At 57.2% G+C, this 19,777-nt stretch overlaps 1 protein-coding gene across 1 annotated transcript; it reads right to left on the bottom strand.

Moving 5' to 3' along the window:
- Positions 1–546: 546 nt before the first annotated feature.
- LOC114683735 (cytochrome P450 26B1) lies at positions 547–18,512 on the bottom strand. The gene is given in 7 exon segments (XM_028858051.2): positions 547–3,759; positions 4,103–4,387; positions 5,680–5,835; positions 6,044–6,168; positions 6,171–6,318; positions 13,665–13,889; positions 17,217–18,512. Coding segments are annotated over 7 exon segments (1,536 nt in total). The 5' UTR covers positions 17,421–18,512; the 3' UTR covers positions 547–3,366.
- Positions 18,513–19,777: the final 1,265 nt, after the last annotated feature.

Raw genomic sequence — 19,777 nt, forward strand, 5'->3', positions numbered from 1 at the left:
GCTCTCAAAGTGGCTTGCACACCACTCGAGTCTGGAGGCATACTGACTCCTATCACCATCCTGGAGCTCAAGACTTGCAATACGGGAACCTGGTTAATTTTGTTCAGTCCATTTCCCAAGCATATGTGATTGTGGGATGTACTTGATCCCATGATAGCCAGGAAACAGATTTGGAAAATCACCTGCCCAGACAAGAGGCTGAGGTCGCAACAGGGACTCCACTCCTGTACCTGCCATGGCTTTGGATTTCAGCCATCCTTGCTCACACTGATGGGCAAGCCTTGGGTCATTGGTTCCAGTGCAAAGACCTGGCATACCTGGTCACAGTCACACTCAGCAGGGGTGTGGCCTCCCAGCTGCCAATTCCCCCATCAGGCTCTGGACCTTGCCACAGCCTTTGGTGTGTGCAGGAATGTGGGGCAGAACCCCACAACACATTCTAGAACTTCCTGACAGGTTGGTTTGGGCATTGCTGATGAAATATGGGTAACCCCGGGAGCCTTCTAATGAGTCTGAAGGGTAAGAGACCAGACAGCCAACAAAGACCAGGGTGAGTCCCCACAGTTTATTATGGAAGCCAATAAAAGAGCCACATTGAGTATTTCACAAAATGCATGACATTCATTGTTGTAATATGCAACATGGAATATTATATACACATCAAAACCACACGACAATCAAAACACACACACGGCACCAGCTCATACCAAAACGAAACACACAAGTGCTTTCTCAATATTAAAACAACTGTGATAAAAACATATTAATATTTTGAACCATGTTTACAATAAAGAACAATTCATATTTTACTAAATAACAAATATTTAACAGCAAAAACTTTATACTAAATATCTATTTTGAATTATAACAAAAATAGTACTTATAATAGTTTATAAAGACAGACACAAAATTATAACATTTATGAAAAAAAAAGTTTTGTGTATAAAATAATAGAAATCTGGGCAGGATCAAAATGGTTGCCCAGAACGCACACGCCAGCGCCTAACTTCGAAAGTGCTTCAATCTGCAAGCCCGTGGCAGGAAGTCTTGTGGGGTTTAACTTTTTAATGTCAAGTTACAATAGTTAGGAATGTGAGAATACATCACCCATTAATGCTACCACAATGAAACACACGAACACGGAACAGACACATCTACAGGGGTGAGACAGGTGTCGCCCGCAGGCGCCCGGGCTAGGCCCCTTCGCCTGGTACCTTTGAGACCCACCCAGGCAGACCATCTTTTCTCCCTCCTCCCCTCACACGGATCCCACTCAGCTTTGCCTTCTCCACGCCTCCTGGGCTGGCCCCCTGAAAGGGAAGACCCCTGAAGCCTGCTGGGGCCCTCCAGTCTCCCTGCCCCGCACCAGGGCCAGAGTTACGACATGCCACATCTTCAGTCTGAAACAGGCAAGCGGGGTTAGCGTGCAGGAAAATGACCCTTCCAGGCACTGAGCTGGTTTGGGGGGCAGCATGCACCTCTGTCCTACGCTTTGACGAGTCTTTACACATTTTGGTCTGCTTCAGAACTGGGAAAAAAATGGAGGGATTACACTTATTTTCAGTTTCACGTTAATTTTGCGGCTAATGTCTGTTCTAATGGTCTTGTTTGTTTGGGTTCCGTCAGGAAAACGCAGGAGGCCACTGAAACGTTTGGGAAGCACAGCTCACATGGGACAGACATCCTCTGTGGCTGGTGAGATGGGGCTGAATTTCCGTGACAGTGGCCGTCTCGGGTCAAGTTGATGTGGGCTGTCATTCTGCGTTTTTATTTTCTTGTGAAGAGGACCCATTGCCTTGGCGACACGCAAAAGCAATGGATGGAAACAAAGGCAAATAGGAATCTGAAAACAGACGAAATTGCCTAGAGACTCGCCGGAGCCCCGCACTCTTAGGAGGGGTCCTAGGTAGCCAGTCCTCAAAATGCCCTGTCCGCCCAGTCGTCCCCGCTGGCCTCTCTGCAACTGAACCACTTCCGACAAAACTCACTCATGCCTGTCCTCGTCCTCCTTCCTCCTCTCCTTCCCCATGGCTTTCTGCAGCCTCCCCTGGAGTGTCTCCAGGCCCCCGCAGGACCTGAGGCATCTCAGGGGGAGGGCTCTCTCTACCTTACCTCTCGGCTTTCATGGCCACCCCACACCCCGAGCAGGGCTTAGCAGACAGCGGCATGGGGTGGGGTGGGGCGGGATGGGGGTGGGGTGGGGAGCTCTCCCAAGAGCAAAGTGAGGGTTAAGGAAGGGAAGGCAAGAAGTCCCTTCAGAAGAACCCGTATCCTTACACATCCTCACATCCTCACTAGGGGAGTGGCTGGCACTGGGGCAGGCAGTGAGCGAACAGGAAGTGGTGGCCCCCAGATGCACAAGCCCAGGCCTTTGACAGATGGGAGGAGGTGATTTAAAAAAAAAAAAAAAAAAAAAAAAAAAAAAAAAAAAAAAAACACCTGGCAGAGATGCTGGGTGTCTGACTCTGAGGTTAAACTGAACATTTGCCTGGAGCCCAGGAGGGCAGTTAACCTTCACCAGGGAGCTGGGTTAGACCAGAGATCTGTCTTCTTGCCTCACATAAGCCCTGGAAAGGACAGCTAGGCCAGAGGCTGGCAGCTGTGTGGGGGCAGGCGTGTGCTCCAGACCTCAGTGTAGCCAAGGTCAGTGAATAAATATGGGCTCGGGGGGCAGGGGTGGGCAGCTGGGAGTCCTCAGTGGGTCCCATGGGAGAGGAGTGCCAGTGTGCCTGCCCAGGGCCACCAAGGAAGATGCTGGGGATTAAGCCTATAGGCCCCCGTACCCCAAGATCGGAAGAGAGAACAAATAGCAGCAATAGGTAATTTCCAATGTCCAAACTGGTTAGGCTGGTGCGGGGCACCCTCAAGGCTGGTGGCAGTTCCTGTACTGCCCAGGTTGAATTAGGTGAGAATCCCCAAGACGCTGTTCTGGACATCATTTGAGCAGTGACAGGAGGGGGGTGGGGGTGCAGGGTGCCAAAGAGTGCTCCAAGGGCCCCCCTCTTTTTTTCCCTCCTGCCTTTACAACCACCAGACCACCAACAAAAGACAAGGGGGTAGAGAGAGGGAGCGTTCAGAAGGTCATAAGCACATTCCGCAGCTCAGCCAGCGGGCGCTAACACTGTCATGGGCACACAGAGCCCCGTCCTGGCCCTGTCCCGGGAGCTAGGGGGCAGTGGAGATCCAAGAGAGTGGGAGTCGGGAGGGGGCGGGGCCCTTTTGTACTCGGAGCGGGTTTGCTGGAGAGGAGGCCAGAGGAGGAAATCACAGGGGGCTGCTGGCCTCCCATCCAGCCCCGCCCCACCCCACAGGTTTCTGTCTCTACCCCCTACCCCTCTGCTGGGCTGGGCTGAGACCCGAGCGAGGCTACACTGTAGCGCTCAGCATGGCCTCTGTCTCCGGCAGAATCTCATTCTGATTGGAGTCCAGACCAAAGAACTTGACGCTGAGGCCATCCACAGGGTGCAAGACAGGGACCAGAGTGATGCGGGGGAAGGTCCGGGTGGCCAGCTCGAAGCGGCTGGTGCTGGCCAGCTCCACCGCCAGCACCTTCAGGAACAGCTTGGCCAGGTGCTTGCCCAGGCAGGTCCGCACGCCACCGCCAAATGGGAGGTAGTGGAAGCGGCCATCCTTGTCCTCGCTGCGCGCCTGGCTGAAGCGGTCGGGGTCAAACACGTTCACGTCCTTGAACACGGGCGCTGTGTCGTGAGTGTCTCGGATGCTGTACATGACACTCCAGCCCTTGGGGATCTGGAAACCCTGGAGGAAGACGGAGCAGGGAGTAGGGTGGTGAGAGCCAGAAGAGGCCACTTACCTGTCCTCATCCTCAGATGCTCACAGCCTGTCCCTGACCAAAGACACTCCCCCAGCATGCTAGCTAGTTCGAGGCTACATTTCTATGGGTCACAAGTAGCATCCCATGTGACGTACAGGTTGGCTTCGTTCAGTTCTACATTCGTTCCTCAAGACTGGAAGCTACTAGAATCAGGCACTGTTCCCTCCCCCTCTAACATCCTAAGGACCCCGAGACGGCCATCTTTTCCTGGCTAAGCCAAAAAGTCCCAGGCACCCCACCAGCAGCAGCACTGGAACCCAGCCTCACATCCAGTTCGAAGGTCTGCAGCACCGTACGGTAGCCACCAGAGATGGGCGTGAAGAGCCTCATGACCTCCTTGATGACACAGTCCAGGTAGCGCAGGCTGCTGAGCGTGTCCAGGCGCAGGGTGCCTTCGCAGGGGCAGCCGCCACCATGCAACAGGCCCTGGGCCCGCAGCTCCTCCCTCAGCTTCTCCAGCACAGCAGGGTGTTTCAGCAGCTGCATGATCAAGGACGTGCTAGCACTGGCAGTGGTGGCATAGGCTGCGAAGATCAGCTCCAGGGTACCATCCTGTGGCAGCAGAGAGACAGGCATTCTGGATTATTTGCAGCAGTCACATAAGGTGACCTACAGAACCAGCTTTCTCCAGAGTCCATCTGCACTGGGCCTTACCTCCTGGCAGCTAACACTTTTGCTCTGAGCATTATTCTCAAAAGGCACATGGCGGGGGGGTGGGGGGGGGGTGTCACAGCCTGGCCCCCAGCCTGGCTGGAAGCACACTGCTATCTATGACTCATGGCAGAAGCACAGGCCTGCTTGCTCCAGAGCTTAAGGTCACTTCTTGCTTAGTGCTGGACTCATGGCCTGCCCAATGCAGAGAGCTCATGGAAAAGAATGGACATGTTGTAGAGGCTCTGCACTGTGTGTGTGTGTGTGTGTGTGTGTGTGTGTGTGTGTGTGTGCATGTGTGTGTGTGTGTGTGTATGTGTGTGTGTGTGTGTGTATGTGTGTGTGTGTGTGTGTATGTGTGTGTGTGTGTGTGTGTATGTGTGTGTGTGTGTGTGTGTGTGTGTGTGATGGGTAACGAGGTATCTATGCCCTCAGCTTCTTCCTCCATCACCAGAAGAGGGATGCCTTTCAGGTGGTCAGATGGGCAGGAAGGAACTAGAAATAGCAGAATGCAGCAGCCAGGACTAAGAGAGGCTGCAGTGGATCCCAGAGGTTCCCTCATCCCAAGGCCTGGGTACTTGCTAATGAGGTTACAGCAGCTTCTCCCCGGCTTCCTGGGGAAGTCTGCAGATACCAGGTAAAGGGGTGCAGGTTGGGGATGAACAAGCCCTGGCCAGTGGAGAGCCCCCAGACAGGGCCTACTGCAGGGCCAAGGGACTGAGGCCCAGCTGTGTTCAGGCAGTTCAGGAAGGACAAGAGTCCCAAGCACGACTGGGCAGACTGTAAGAGGAGGGAGTCCATATTACAATTAAACCTCTCTGGAGTGTGGAGCTGGTCTCCAGCGAGTGGCTTCTGGGTATGTGTTTTCTGGGGACCATGGGATGAACGGAGAGAGTAACCCAGGGATAGGCTCAGCGGGAGGTGCCAATAAAGGCGCTCTGTAGGCCTAAGGGTCAGTGTTCCAAAACATCTTAAGAACAATAGAGATGGATATGGGTACGAGATAGCTTCTGGGGCCTGGCCACCCCAGGACATAGTGCACCCAGCCGCAAGCCATGATGCCTCTCTGCTTCTGCCTCAGCACCGCTGGGCGCAAGGAAGCTGACTAGAGAGGTAGCAGCCAGGCAACCTCCTGCTCTGGACGAGGGAAATGAGAGGGGAGTTCCACGGTGGACGTGGCCCTGCCCACCCACCTTCAGCTCCTGCATGGTCATCTCCTTGCCGTGCTCCTTGCTGCTCTCAATGAGAATGTCCAGGGCGTCCGAGTAGTCTTTGCCCTGGGTACACTGCAGCTTCTCACGGATAGCCTTCTCGAGGCCCTTCTGAAGGATCTGCCGAGCTTGGATGCCCTAGGGGAAAGAGGACCATCAGCTCTTCTTGAAGACAGGACTCTTTCTAGGCCTCTGGCTCATAGGAAAGGCTCCAGAGCCATCCTGTTAGGACCTCTGCTCTCACCTGTCTGTTCCAGTGCCCTGTGCTCCCTCCCAGCAAATGCCCGCAGTTTTTCCCTCACAGAGGCAGTCTTGTACCCTCCCTTCCCAGGCACTGGGTACTCACCCTTCGGTAGCCACTGAAGGGAAGGTCCACAGGAAGAGAAAAGACATTCTCCACAAACTGCTGGTATACCTCGAAGAGGTGGCCCAGGTCCTCCTCAGGGATGCTGAAGCCCAGCAGCACGCGCACGCCATTCGGAAGGTAAGTCGCTGGGCCTCCTGATACACATTGATGGCCTCAGGCTGGCTGCTCCAGGCTCGAAGTGTGTCCTGGATCACCAGTTGGATCTTGGGCAGGTAGCTCTCTAGCGCCTCGTGGCTGAAGATCTTGGAGAAGACCTGAAGGGACCCGAGGCAGGTGGTAAGGGACCTGCAGCCAGGGGGCATGCTGCCCATACCCCTCCTACCAAGCTCCCTGGAGGTGGCTCCAACCCAGATCCCTGTGCAGTCCCCTACACTCAGCCCTCGGGTTACCGACTGGGTCTGTAAGAGAGTGGGGGGCTCTCCAAGCCTTGGGGCACCACAGGGGCTAGGGTGGGGCCACAGGAAGGGCTCTGAGTCCTAGGACCTTGGGCAGAAGTGTCAGGAGAGGGGGGACACAAGTGTGGTCACAGCATACATAGGAAATAAGTATATGGCTCTCCTCTGCTCCACTGGTATGCAGGCAAGAGAACCTGTAGCTAGATAGAAAGTAGGACTTTCTGGGGACCCAAATTGTCATCAGTGCCCATGTAATGACTATCGGGTGGGGCTCTAGGGAGCACAAAGGCTGTACCATCCAAACATCTAGTGTGTGGCCAGGCCTAGAGGAAATAATGCTCTGCCCCCAGGAGATGGCAAAGGCAGGAAGGAGACCCTTTAATTCTGAGCAGCTTCTAAGACTGTCAAGAGTCCCTGTTCCCCTCTCCTGGCCTTGCATCCATCCTCCCGATTGGCTGGGCTGTGCCCTGCCTCCACCCCACCATGAGCATGCTCACACAGCTACCCTCTGGCCAAGAGAGGGAAGGTGTCTGTTTACTTCCTCACAGCCTGTGGGTCTACTTATATCCCCAGATACAAGTCCAGAGCAGGAGGTACCCCCAGAGCTGGGGAAAGAAAGAGGGAGAGTGCAGGGGAGGACACCCACCCGCCCGGCCGGCCCCCGTGCGCGAGCAAAACCACACAAGCACACTGGCCTCCCGCCTGCCCCCCGAATACCACCACCGCACAAACTGTAAATGTGAGAATTTCCCCTGCAGTCAGCTCATGGAGGAAAAGGTAACATTTTCCTGGCCTGTGCCCTGCATGGCTAATGGGAGGGCTGGTTTGCAGAAATAACAGTGCTGGCCCTTCAGTGGCCCAGCCACTTCGCACAATGGCACTTTCATTCCCCAATTCCCAGTGGGCAGAGGGAGGGGAGGGGGGCCAGTGAGGGGCAGAGGACCATACTGTCCAGGCCAGTTCCACTGCCAAGGAGCAGCTTAGATGAACAAGGGTGACGGGAGGTCTTCTAGGTCACTCACACCTTGCTCCGTTTGGGGGGTTCTGGGGAATTTCCTGGCAGGGGGCTTCAGCAGTGATTTCTGGTCAGAGGGATATAGGGGAAGACTGTATTGGGTGCCTGAGCCCTCGTCCTGATGTTTTTGGAACCAGGCTCAGCCTCCGGCCAATGGGCCTTAAAGGGGAGAAGAGTGGGCCCCCATCCTCAGGAGTCCCGCCAGTGACTACTGACCAACAGAAGGCTCTACAGAGAACAGAGCTCTGTGGGTTCACCAAGAAACAGTGGGGAGGCCGGAGGATAACTTTACTGGGACAGAACACTGTGAAGAAGCGTAATAGTGAGGCCACACTGACTGAGAACCAGCAAGCTCCTGGATAGGGTAGAAAATGACCCAGTGGAGATCTGGGCCCAAAGATGGCATGCGCAAGAGGGACGGTACAGAGGCCACTGTCACCAGAACCAGACCGAGTCAAGCAAGCCATCGGGACACAGCAAGGAAGGTCAGATTGGGTGTCCAGGGGCCTAACTTACAATAAGGGATTTGCCACCCAGCTCAGTGTGTGTCTGTGGTCATGATGATTTCTCCAAGGCTTTGGGTTTCCTCATCCCTAAGGAGGTGAGACCTGCCCAAGAGACCTCTGGGATGTTTTCAAGACACATAGCATCTTAGCACCTATGTCTTTCTCAAGAAGAAACCCTTCCCAGCAGACACGTGAGCCCCGAGGATACAGCATAGCACCCCATACCCACACCACACCAAGGGCCCCCCCCCGGGGGGCGGCACAGGCTACCCTACCGGCTAACCGGAGAAGAGCATCCTGAGAGGGGCCCACCAGGATCATGAACAAGCCCCCTGTGCCCCTTAGGTTACATTCCCTGCGCCATCTAGTGACAGCTAACTGAATCACTTCTCGGGGCCCGAGGGGCCCAGGAGGATCTGAGGCTGAGCAAGGAACTCTACGGCAGGGGGTCCAAACTTGTCCCCAAGTGGGAAAGAGTCCTGAGAAAGGCCAGCAACGGGGGCCACTCTCCCACTGGAGCCCCGAGGAGAGGAATGAAAGCCCAGGCTCCTGTCTAGACCAGCCTCTGGCTTGCTGCTCCTCTGGGTCGTTTCCCCATCGGCTTTACGAGAGTCCATCTAGATGTTTCCAAGTCCCTTTCCACCCAGACGTTCCCCGGTTCTCCTTGGAGGCTTTCCTCCTGCTCTCTTCCGAAAGGTGGAGAAGGCTCAGGCAGGAGAACCAAGCAAAGGCTGGTAGCGGGCACTCTAGCAGGGGCCTTTGCCCAGAGTCACCAAGTCTATGGCCCTGCCTCTGGTTCAGCTGCTCTAGAGACACAGGAGCCTCCCAGGCTCTGGGAGGATGCCAAGTCTGCATCTCTGGGTCTGTGCCCAGGGCTAACAAGGCGGGCACTTCCCAAAGCCAGGCAGCCCAGAAAACCTCCAGCCACCACGGAGGACGGGCAGAGGTGCCTGCCAGGGCAGGGAGAGGCCTGGGCCCCATCAGCTTGTTGGATCTGAGGCTGCTGGCCACTGGGGTCAGGCCTGGGGCACAGGGGAAGGTACTTGGGAGCGGCTCAGTTTGAAGACGGTTCTGGCCCAGGAACACTGGCCCTGACCACAGGCAACACAGTGGCCAGGTTGTTTTGTCTTTCATGGGGTCTTCCCTGGGAATTCCCAGAATGAAGCCAAGAATGCCACACAAAGGTCCGTGGAACCAGCCAGGCCCCAACAGAGCTCTGCCGATCAAGCAGCAGGTATGGACTTTGCAAGGGATGGGTGCAGGGAGGGCAAGGACAGAGGGTCCTAGGAGACCCAGAACACCCACCGCAGTCTATCCATAGAACCATAAGAAGGCCTGGAGGGAGGATGGTCGCTATACTAAACGTCCTTGGAGAACATTCCCTGGCCCCTTCTGTCTCCCCAATAACACAATTACCTATATTGTCTGTCTCTCTCCCTGTGAATAGAACCTGACTGCATGGAGCCTAGAATGTTCACCGGGGCTTGTCAAAACCTAACTCCCCTCTAACTGTTCTTACAGATGTCTTCTCTCCCAGCCAGACTTGCTCTCGCCTCTACTCTGGTGTCTCTGGGATGGGAGGTCACCTCATACACTCCCACGGCTCCCCAGGAGTGTACCTGCCTGAGCAGCCAGCAGTTGAGGGTGGATGGGCAAACTGATGGGCAGCCACAGCGGCGGGCAGGGCCTTAGAGGGAGCCCACCGCCCAGCCAGTGACTCAGCTGAGGAGGAATGGAAGCTGCTGCCCAGGAGGGGTGGGGGCCAGGCAGGCCACCCAGCCAAGCCACCGGAGCCTCGGCCTGTGGAGTGGAAAGAATAACAGAAGGCGGGCCGCGGTCTGTATAGTGGCGACGCCAAGGTGTGTACTTTATACTCCAGTAAGGAGGGGGGACCGAAGAGGGTGTCATTTCCCAGCTGCCTGTAATGCCACCTGGCTTCTCCTTCACCTCGGGCTGTCCTCACTCATCCCTTCTGGTCATTCCCCTTCCTACCTGTACAAGTCTCCCTCTCCGTGTGTGTGTGTGTGTGTGTGTGTGTGTGTGTGTGTGTGTGTGTGTATCCTCCTACCTAACTCTTCCATAGACCCCCAGCCAAAGCACTAGCAGGGAAGGGAAGAACTGACTGCCCAGTTGCTTACCATCTTCCGGCCTCCAACCCCCCCTTGGAAATCTGAGAGCCATGAGGGAAGGATTTTTCAGGGTCATAGAGTAGGGTAACTGTCTAGACCCTGCGATAGGATCCTCAAATCCCGGGCTCACACCAATCTTGTTGGTCTGGGGAGCCCAGGATGGCTATAAGAACTGGCATCGGAACGCAGGGCCACAACAGACTCCAGCCAAGCCTCCCCTCCCCGCACCGAGGCCACATTTGCTCTCCAAATGAGGGGTGAGGGGCCATCAGAGGGACACAGTGGGGCTGCAAGGCGGCAGCCGTCAGGAGTAGGGCAAGGAGAGGAAGGGATACCGGAAGCAGAAGCCCCCCACTCAGCCTGCCTGCCTCCCTGCACAAGGCCGAGCGAGCGAGGGAGGCACCCACACCCAGACACTCTGGCAGCTGGCCTGGGCTTCCTCCCCCACTGACCTTCAAAGGGAACCTCTCCTGCCACGCCTCCTCAGCCCCCCCCCCACACACACACACTTGCTAGAGCTAGCTACCTTAATTTCTGGATGAAGGACTTCATCTAGCCCACAAAGGCTTTGTTCCCCTGGGGCTGGGCTCTCTGGCTATGCTATCTACCTTCCCATGAACCCTAAATCAGCTTGGAGCTTCTGCCCTGAGCCAAGCCTGGATCCATGTGGGCATGTGTACGGCTACAGCCTATGTAATAAGCCAGAGGCATCCCGAGCCTAGTCGAGGTGGTAGGGTAGCCTCCCCCATGATTCTATTACCATGGACCACTCTGAGCTCTGCCCACCTGCTGGACAGGAAACCTACTCTATCTAGTGTCTTCCCACTCCAGGGCGTCTTGGGTCCCCTGTTGGGCACACTGAAGTCTCTCAGTGCTAAGACCCAGCTCCGCCTACAAAAGCACAGAGGAAACGTGGCTGGAGAGCGGGAGGCTTCCAGAAGTGCTAACTTCTTTTTGTCTCTTACGACTGCTTGTCCCTACCTCCTCGACCAGACTCCAGCCATTCCTGCCTGGGCAGCAGGCCAGCCACTCTGTACAGTCTGTCAGATAGGACCCTCTGCCCCAGGTTGGGAGGGAGGGAGGGAGTGTGAGGCCTGGCTTCCGCAGGTGAAACAGTCAGACGAGGGGACACTCTGGAGTTCTCCAGGCAGCCCCACTTCTGCCAGCCCTAGACCACCAGGGCAGCCAGGGCCAACATGTGGAGTGCGTGCAGCGATGCCTGTGAGGAGCCCTCTCCCCACACATCTGGTTAGACCTCCCAGAGAAGGGGTAGTCGCCCACCTCGATGGAAACAGTGACTCTTCTAGTTCTCAGCCAGCCATGGCCCCGCACACCTGGGCCCCACATCCTAACCAGGCTGGGGCATGGCCCTCCCTGTAATGTGAGCTGCTGCGTTACTCTCACTCTGGCCATAGGGTGCCCTCCAGGCTTTCGCATCTTCAAAACTGACCCATCTCTTCAGGGCAACATGGGCATTCAGGAACATGGCCCCTGAGTATTCAAGTCTTGTCCTTCCTATCAGGTTCTACTTCCTGAGGTCAAGGGTCAAGCTCCCCACTTCCTAGTACCTATGAAATTCAGTAAACAGGAGCATGGGTCACACTTTAGGCTGACTTGAGAAGGTTCCTACCCATGTGACCACCACGAAGCAAGCACACATACAGAGAGCGTGTTTTGTTTCTGGAGCCTGGGTCAGTATGTCCTGGCCTCCGACCGACCATTCTCATCCTCAGGGGTAAGAAGGCCAGGAGCTCTAGAGAGGAGAACTGTGGAGTCCCAGCGCATGGCCTGTTTCCCACCTCATCAGAATTCCCTCCTCCTGTCCTGTGTCTCCCCTGGCACTGCTCATCTGTCCTTGTCCCTTCCTTGTCCCCTTGCCTGCAGATGGACCATGTGGACTCAAACCTAGGCCTTTCCCACCTGGCTCCTGGAAGGGCAACTCAAGAAGAGGGTGAGAGTGTGAGCTTCCAAGGCACCAGCCAGACCCAGAGCCCCGTGGGCTTCCCTGGGCCTCACACTCTGGTCCTGGTCAAGCCTTCCTCCTTCCTCTGAGCACCTTGCCCCCACGCCAGCTTCCCGCAGCCCCAGCAGGCAGGTTCCGGTAAAGCTGCAGGCTGAGTGATGGATGACTTGGGGGTTCAAATCTCACTCAGTCTAAATCTGAGATCCCTCTGCATCGAGCCTCTGAAGGGAAGTGAGGCGACAGTAGCTTGGAGCTGGGTTCCCAGAGGCCTCAGCTCTTTCTCTTAGCTTCTTGAAAAGAAGCCTTGAGGAGTCTGGGAGTCTCCAGGGGAAAAGCACTGCTCCCAGCCCCTCCCCCATCTGCCAGCAAGCTGTGTTAACTGCTTCCAGCATCCAGTCAGGCCGTCAGAAGCCCTGCTGCAGAATTCTTGGGAGACCTACACATCTTCCTTTGATTTTTTTTTTTTCTCTTGTGCCTGCCAAGAAGAACGACCCTCACGGGACGGTTCAGAGAACACCAAAACCCAGAGGCTGCATCAGTGATTGTCCCGCTACTCCCCCAGTCACCCAGACCACCTAACAGTAGGGCTGCTGGCAAAGGGTATGGTCCCCGCGGTCCCCTTTCTCTCCAATCCCTTGTTCTACCACTCCTGCCCGAGGCAAGAGGCCCCCTTTTCTCCTTTTTAGGTTCCAGACCTGACTGAGTCCTCTGACCCAATGGAAAAAACAGAGTGAAGGAGCCCTGCAGCCTCCCTTCTGGCGGCTTCCAGCCCAAGGCCGGCGCCCCGCCCGCCCGCGGCCGGCTCAGCCTTCGGGTTACTGCAGTTCAAACAGCACGTGCCGCCCGCGCTCCCAGCCCAGCGGTGGCGGCGGCGCAGCTGGAGGGGGCGGGGAGGCGTGCTGCTTGCGCTCTGGCTCGCCTGCTGCGCGTCTCTGCTCTAGCTCGGGAAATCCACCGGATAAACACCCACTTTCTCTTCCTCTTTTTGGAGGCTGGGTGCGCTTTGAACCTCGGCGCACCTAGACTACGCTCCCACCCCTTGTCTGCTTCCCCCCCCCACCCCGAACCAGCCTGGGTGCCTGTCAGGGCAGGGGCCCCAAGCCCACCCAACCTATTCCCCTGGCTAGGCCAGGAGAATTGCTGCCCACAGGGTATCTCCAGTCCCGCAACACACGACAGAGTCGCCTTCCAGGCAACCTGTGGCTGCTAGGCCAGGTTTGGTTTTAGCATGATCGGTCTTTGGGGCTTTCCTGGGGGAAACTTTGAGAAATGGAGGTTGAGGAGTGAGGGGTGGAACCGTCTGCCCCGCCCCCTTCCTTTTCCAGTAGAGTGGTGCACTGAGCAACCGCATCCATCACTGCAGACCCCACACGTACAAGCTTTGTCCAGACCATATCCAGGCAGACCTCATTGACCCTAGTGGTGCCCACCATGCAGTGGGGCAGCCAAAAGGTGCACCAGAGTGCATCAAGAGGAGGCCCAAGTTGAGCCCGGGATTCGGGCAAGAAACCCTCTAGGCAGGGGAGCTCAGATTTCTGTGCTCCTTACCCGAGGAAGGTGGTCGGTCCTAAGGCAAGGGTCTGAGCTCTTACCTTGCGCTTGTTGCGGTGGATGTCGCCAATGGAATTGGCCACCGTGTTGGGGCCCAGCAGCACGCGTGCGCTCCGCGGCCATTCGGTGCTCACTAGCTGGTGTTCGCCTAGGAGGATCTTGCGCACGTTCTCCGCACCGGTCACACGGATCAGCGGCCGCCCTAGCAAGTGTGTCTTGAAAACGTTGCCGTACTTCTCCCGGCGCGACGACTGGAAGCCAGAACCCTGCGGGAATGCACCAAAAGCCTCTCAGGGCTCACAGAGGACCTTTGGTGCCCTTGCATCCAGCCCCACCCTAAGCATCGGCCATCCGGTTCCTGTCATCCCCCAACATCCAACACACGCGCGCGCTCGCGGACACACACACACACACACACACACACACACACTCTTACGGGTTTTATTTTTCACGGAGTGCATTAGGACTGGGAAGTGGGGCCTGGAGGGTAATAAATAATGCGGGAGGACGAAGATGCAGGGGCACCCACGGAAGGCTGCTTTTAGTAATGGCTTTGGGGGGGGGTATCCCCGACGGCTGGACCTGAAGCTAGAGCCTGCTCCCCCACCCCTGCGCGGTGGAGCCTCTCGGAATAAATATTTCCAGGCTCCAGGCCACGGGCTGGCGAGACCCCGCGGGGTGGCCGCAGGCCAAAGATTATTTATAGCGGCGAGTTGTGCGTGCCCGGAGGCTGTCCCCAGAGATGGGGGTTGGAGTTTCCTCTCTGCTCCGGTGTGGCCCTCCGTGGGCTCCGCAGGGTGGAGTCTTGGGCCTAGAGCCACGACTCTCCTGAAGCATTTGTCCTGAGAATAATTGGGACAGACTTTGATCACCGCCCTGAAATTTGGAACTGGAGCACCCGGAAGGTGCTCCTGAGGGGCGGTGGGACGGGGTGCGGTGACCCGCGCAGGTAACCGGATCGCGGGGGCCCCGGCCGATCCCTGCGCTCCACGCCAACGGCCTGTGGCGCCGGAAACCTTCATCACATTCGCCACCCAGCCCGCCTTAACCCTTCTCCCGCCAGGGTGCACTGGGTGCAGAGGGGCGGAGAGCCACCTGTCCAGTCTCTCCCCGCCGGACTGCAGAACTGCAGCCCGGCCAGGTCTCCTGCCTTTGCATCATGGTCTCCCAGGGACTTCGGCTCCCTCCACCCGGAGACAGAAGGCTCCCCTTTCCCAGATTGGCCCCCCTTCTCACTTTCCTTTCTCCCAGGGAAACTATACTCCAGTTAGAAGTGAACACGCCCCAGATGCGAAAAGTGACTACAGAACCCAGATTCCTAATGGCTTTTCCACATGCCTCTGGGCCCGGCGCGCGACAGGGAACGAGCCGGGAACCCCCGCGCCACCTGGAGGGGCCGAGTCGGGGACGCCCCGGTCCAGACGCCGGTTTAGACGGCGCCGGCTCCTTTAAGAGAAGTCGGGCGGAGGTGGGGTGCGGCAGAGGGGGGCACAGAGCGGGGTTCCCGTCCTCGTCTGCCGCGCAGTCTCCCTCGGTCGGTCTCACTCCGTCTCTCCTCTCCCGTCTTTTCCTCTGTTTTTCTTTTCTTTCGACACAAAAGTTGGGTTGTGAATTTTCCGAGGTCGCCGCCGCCTGGCCCCCACCCCCGCCTCTGATCTGCCTAACTATAATTAAAGTGCGTTTTTTGTGGCTTTAATAAAGAGTTATTTGTCCGCCGTTTCCACGGCCTTCACAAAGAGGACTTTCATAGGGGCGGCCGTTCGGGCCGCGAGTCCAATTTATACAAAAATGTATTTTTAGCCCTGGGCTCTGTTTAGATGGTGCTTAGTGGAAACCGAGAGCCCTTGGAGGTCCCCCGTAAAATCTGATAAATTACTCCGAAAAAAACACCGGATTCGCAGGGTTCGCTTTAACCCCTTAAACACCCCTGGTCCCTCCTCCCAGGGGATCTGACCCCCCCCCCAGGGGCGCCGATGCCCTGGCGAAGGGTGCCTCTCTAAATTCTGTGCTGGCTGCACCACACCCGCAAGGGCCCTTGAGGGATTGAGAAAAAGGGCAAGGGACATGGGGGAGGGGCCGGTCAGGAAACAGGATGGGAACGATGATTCCGAGGCTTTGCCTTAAACGGCGGGAACCGTTGCCTACTTGAGTTATTTTATTTTCTAAATTCCCGGCTAAAGCCTGGACCACCGCCACAGTTAACCCTTTAAATGTGGAGACAAGAAACAAGCAAAAGAGATTTTGTCTCTAAGGATCGTCCGATTGGTTGAAGTGAACCCCACCCGTTTGGACAAGCAACCCCCCCCTCCCAGAGACAGTCCGACTATGAGGTGTGGGAGACCCCGGGGGGGGGGAGAATCTCTCAAACCCCTTCATACCCGCCCCTCTCCTGTCACTCGGCTCTGGACTGGGCACAGTGATGTGTGTCTGTGTGTGTGTGTGTGTGTGTGTGTGTGTGTGTGTGCTCACGCGCACTGACTGCACGCGTCTATTAATTTCAAGCCAAGCTTTCGCACGTCTAAACCCATAGGTCTGCGCGCGCGCGCGCTCATCTTTCATTTCTCCTTTGGAGGGGTTGGAGTTGTCTGTTTAGGGATATTCAGGCTGCCCCTAACGTCCGTGATCACCCGCCTGACAAACTCATCTCCTGCTGTTACCCTAGAGGTTCACCCCCGCCCCCCCCAAAAAAAAACCCCTGTGGTGTATCAAATTGCAAAAGCGATTGTCTAGCATTGGACGAGGTTAACTCCAGGTTAATCTGCCTGCTACTTACCTGGGTCTGGTCCTCAACGAGCCTGGCCCCAATTGTCACCAGAGTGGAGTTGTGAGGCGTCCAGCTGCATAGGCACACTCTGGATTTCTTGCATACCTCTCCTGGTTTCCCTGAGCTAAACTGTCCCCACCCAATAAGCAAACAGACCCTTTTCCCCGAAAGCTGAGAGCTCTCAGCTTTCTTGCCTCGAATTTCCCTTAGGTTACCTTTTTCCTCTCCCACCACAACACACAGACACAGACGCGCGCGCATTGTACACACACACACACACACACACACACACACACACACACACACACGCAGAGTTGTGACTAGCACCTTGTACGAGCCCAGTTGTGCCTGAGCCGGATACACTGCAGGATACTGCCCGGATCTTAATGTGGGCCATTCCAAGTTGCCACTGGCCCTCTCCTTTACCTCTCAGCGTCTAGGTAGATAGATACCCAGGACGCTAACATAGACTGGAAAGCTAAGCGACGCCCCTCCAGACTGGCTCCCCAGAGCTCTCCGCGCACCCTTGCTTGGGCGCTCGCAGCCCAGGCGCATCACACCTGGGAGCCCTCCTTTCTGCTCCTCAGCCCCCCAAACGCCCCCACACCCCGCCATCAGCCCTCTGAGCTAGCTCACCCGGCACCCGAGGACTCCAAGCCGCGCTGCAGGCGAGCTGGGGAAACCCAGGCGGCGCCGACTGAGGCAGAGAGGGGCGGGGCGGGGACCGACGCGTCCAAGCGTCCGAGTGTCCGAGCTACCGGCGCCCCCTGGCCGGGTACCCGCGGCTAGCGGACTCCAGGAGCAGCTAGCAGGGCGAGGGTGCGCTTACCTGGAGCAACCAGTGGCCCGTCTCTCCGATGAGCGGGAATCCCATGGAGCCCTTGGGGATCGGCAGCTTGCAGCTCTTGTCGCGGGTAGCCGCCCAGCGCAGCTGCCACAGCTGCTGCGACACCGCCAGCAGCAGCGTCACGGACACCAGGCACGCGGCGAGGGTGGCCAGCGCCGACACCAGCTCCAAGCCCTCAAAGAGCATGTTGGCGGCCGCTCGGGGGATTGGCTGTGCGGGCCGCGAAGGGGGAGGGGAGGGCCGGACCAGAGTGACGGGGGGGAGGGGAAGCTGCGGCCGGGGGTCCTGGCACCCCTCGGAGAAACCCAGGAGATGGGGCCGAGAGAAGGGGTCTGAAGGCTGCGAGGTGATCGAAGAGAGGGAGGAAAAAGATTTCCTGGAAGAAGAAGAGAGGAGACACGAGGCGACTCGAGGTGTAACTTTGTTTGTTTGTTGTTTGTTTGTCCCTTTATGCGGGCTTAGGGCTGCTCTGGGAAGGTGAGATGCAGCTGAGTCAAGCTGGTGAGCCTGCTCTCCCCTCAACCATCACACTAGAAAAACTTTGGAAAACTTTATCCACCAGGAGCCTCTCGGAAGCCCCTTCCCTGCTCGGAGCGAGGGGGCAAAAAGAAGGGGAACCGAGAGCTAGCGGAAAGTGAGATCAATTTATCAAAAGTATTCCTCCAAAATTCCTAGGTGCATAAAAAAGGGGGGAAAATCGGAATCCAAAAATTCCAACGAACCCAGAAACTTTGGGGGCTTGGGAAAAGGCTCCCCAGATGAGGCGAGTGCAGAGGCTGGAGCGGCCGCGGCACCCCGAGGCGGGCGAGGCGGGCGCGTTGGCCCGAGCGCGAGTGCGGAGTCGGCGGGGCCGCAGCCGGGAAGGGACGCAGCCGGCGACAGAGCCCCGGGCGGGCGCTGGGGCGGCGGCGGCGGGCGGGAGGGGTGAGGCGGGGTGGGGTTGGGGGAGGAGGTGGAAAACCCGAGCCCGGCTATCTATCAATTAAGAAAAGGCAGTCTGTCCCGGGACGCAGTCTCTCGGCTCTGGAGTTGCTGTTGGGGGAAAAGAAAAGAGAGGAGGGGGGGGAAAAAAAAAGAAAGAAAGAACGGCAAAGGGGATGAAAGAGGGGAAAGCAGGAGGCAGGACTTCAGGGCTGGTGGTTTGAAAAGCGTCTCTCAATCTGATTTGATCCAAGGCAAGGCGATGCGTGTGTTTATATAGAGGCGGGAGGCGCGCCGTGGGCTCGCGGCCAGCACCCCCCCTGGGCGCGCTCACAAAGCGGGAGGCGTGGTGAGAGGCCGGCCGGCTGCCGAGCGTGTGAGCTCCCGCCGGCCTCCCGCCCCGCCGCCCCGCCCGCCGCCCGCCGGGGACCCACTTGTAGGCGCCTCAGGATCAAACTCAGTTCACCTCGCGCCTTCTTTTGCCTTTTCGCCCGCGTCTCGCCGAGTCCAGCACCTACAGACGGAGGAGATGAGACACACGCCCCCCCGCGCGCGTGCACACACATTCGCGCGCGCGCGAACACACACACACACACACACACACACACACACACACACACACAACACCCCGCAGACACAGGAGCGCGCGCGCGGTGCGCACTCCCTTGGTGCCCGTTTGGCTACTAAGCTACTTCGCTCCCGCTTTTTCTCCCTCCTAAGTCCCCAAACCCATCCTCCAGCTTCCGGCAGTCCCCACGTGGAAGGTCCTTGTCGGACTGCCCCCCTTGATTGGGGGTTGCCAGAAGTCTCTACCGGTACCCCATCCCGCGGGATTCCACGGGACCCTGAAGACTGCAAGTACCACATAGGTGTCATTCTCTCCGAATTGCCTCTAGCCAGGGTCCCCATTCCTAATATCTGCATCTCCAAACCCCGGTTGTCAAGGTCCACATGTCTCTTACCCTACAAGGCCTGGAGGGTCACCAGTCCCTGTGCCTGTCCTGGGCTACGGACGCTGAACTCCTCTCTAACACCTCCGAGGACACCCCCGCACCCCCCTAACACTATAACTACAACTCAGCAGCCAGCATTGCCTTAAAACTACAATACTGGTCCCGGAAAACGTCCAGCGTCTGAGACAAACGCGGTGGCCCCTGCAACCAGGAGGCCTGGACAAACGTTCACTGATACGTTTGAATAAGTAAACACGTCGGTGAGCGCAGCCACCTTCTCAGAGCCGGCCACAGAGAGTCCGGAGCGTGTGCCTGTGTCAAGTGTGATTACGGCTCCAGGTCGCACCTGCGTGTGCTCCCGCCTGGCGTCGACCCGACGTTGGTGGAGAGAAGGGAGTCTGGGAGTCTCTCCATAGCCCTATATATCTGCGCATCCATGGATCTGCCTGTTACATAGCCTCTCCTGAGAGTCTGGGAGGGAGCTGTGCACATCAGCCCTGGCATCTGCCTGAGTAGTACGTGGCTCTCCCTGCCAGGTGCCTCCGGTTTTCCCCGCAGCCCTCTCTGGTCCTCTTATTCCACTCCCACACTCCCGGGGCAAATAATATTAACAAATCATCCTAGACCTCCCAACTATGGTTTGGGGTGCTGGACTTGTAAGGGAAACTA

This window comes from Peromyscus leucopus, chromosome 3 (genome assembly GCF_004664715.2).
Source record: "Peromyscus leucopus breed LL Stock chromosome 3, UCI_PerLeu_2.1, whole genome shotgun sequence".
Classification (NCBI taxonomy): Eukaryota; Metazoa; Chordata; class Mammalia; order Rodentia; family Cricetidae; genus Peromyscus; species Peromyscus leucopus.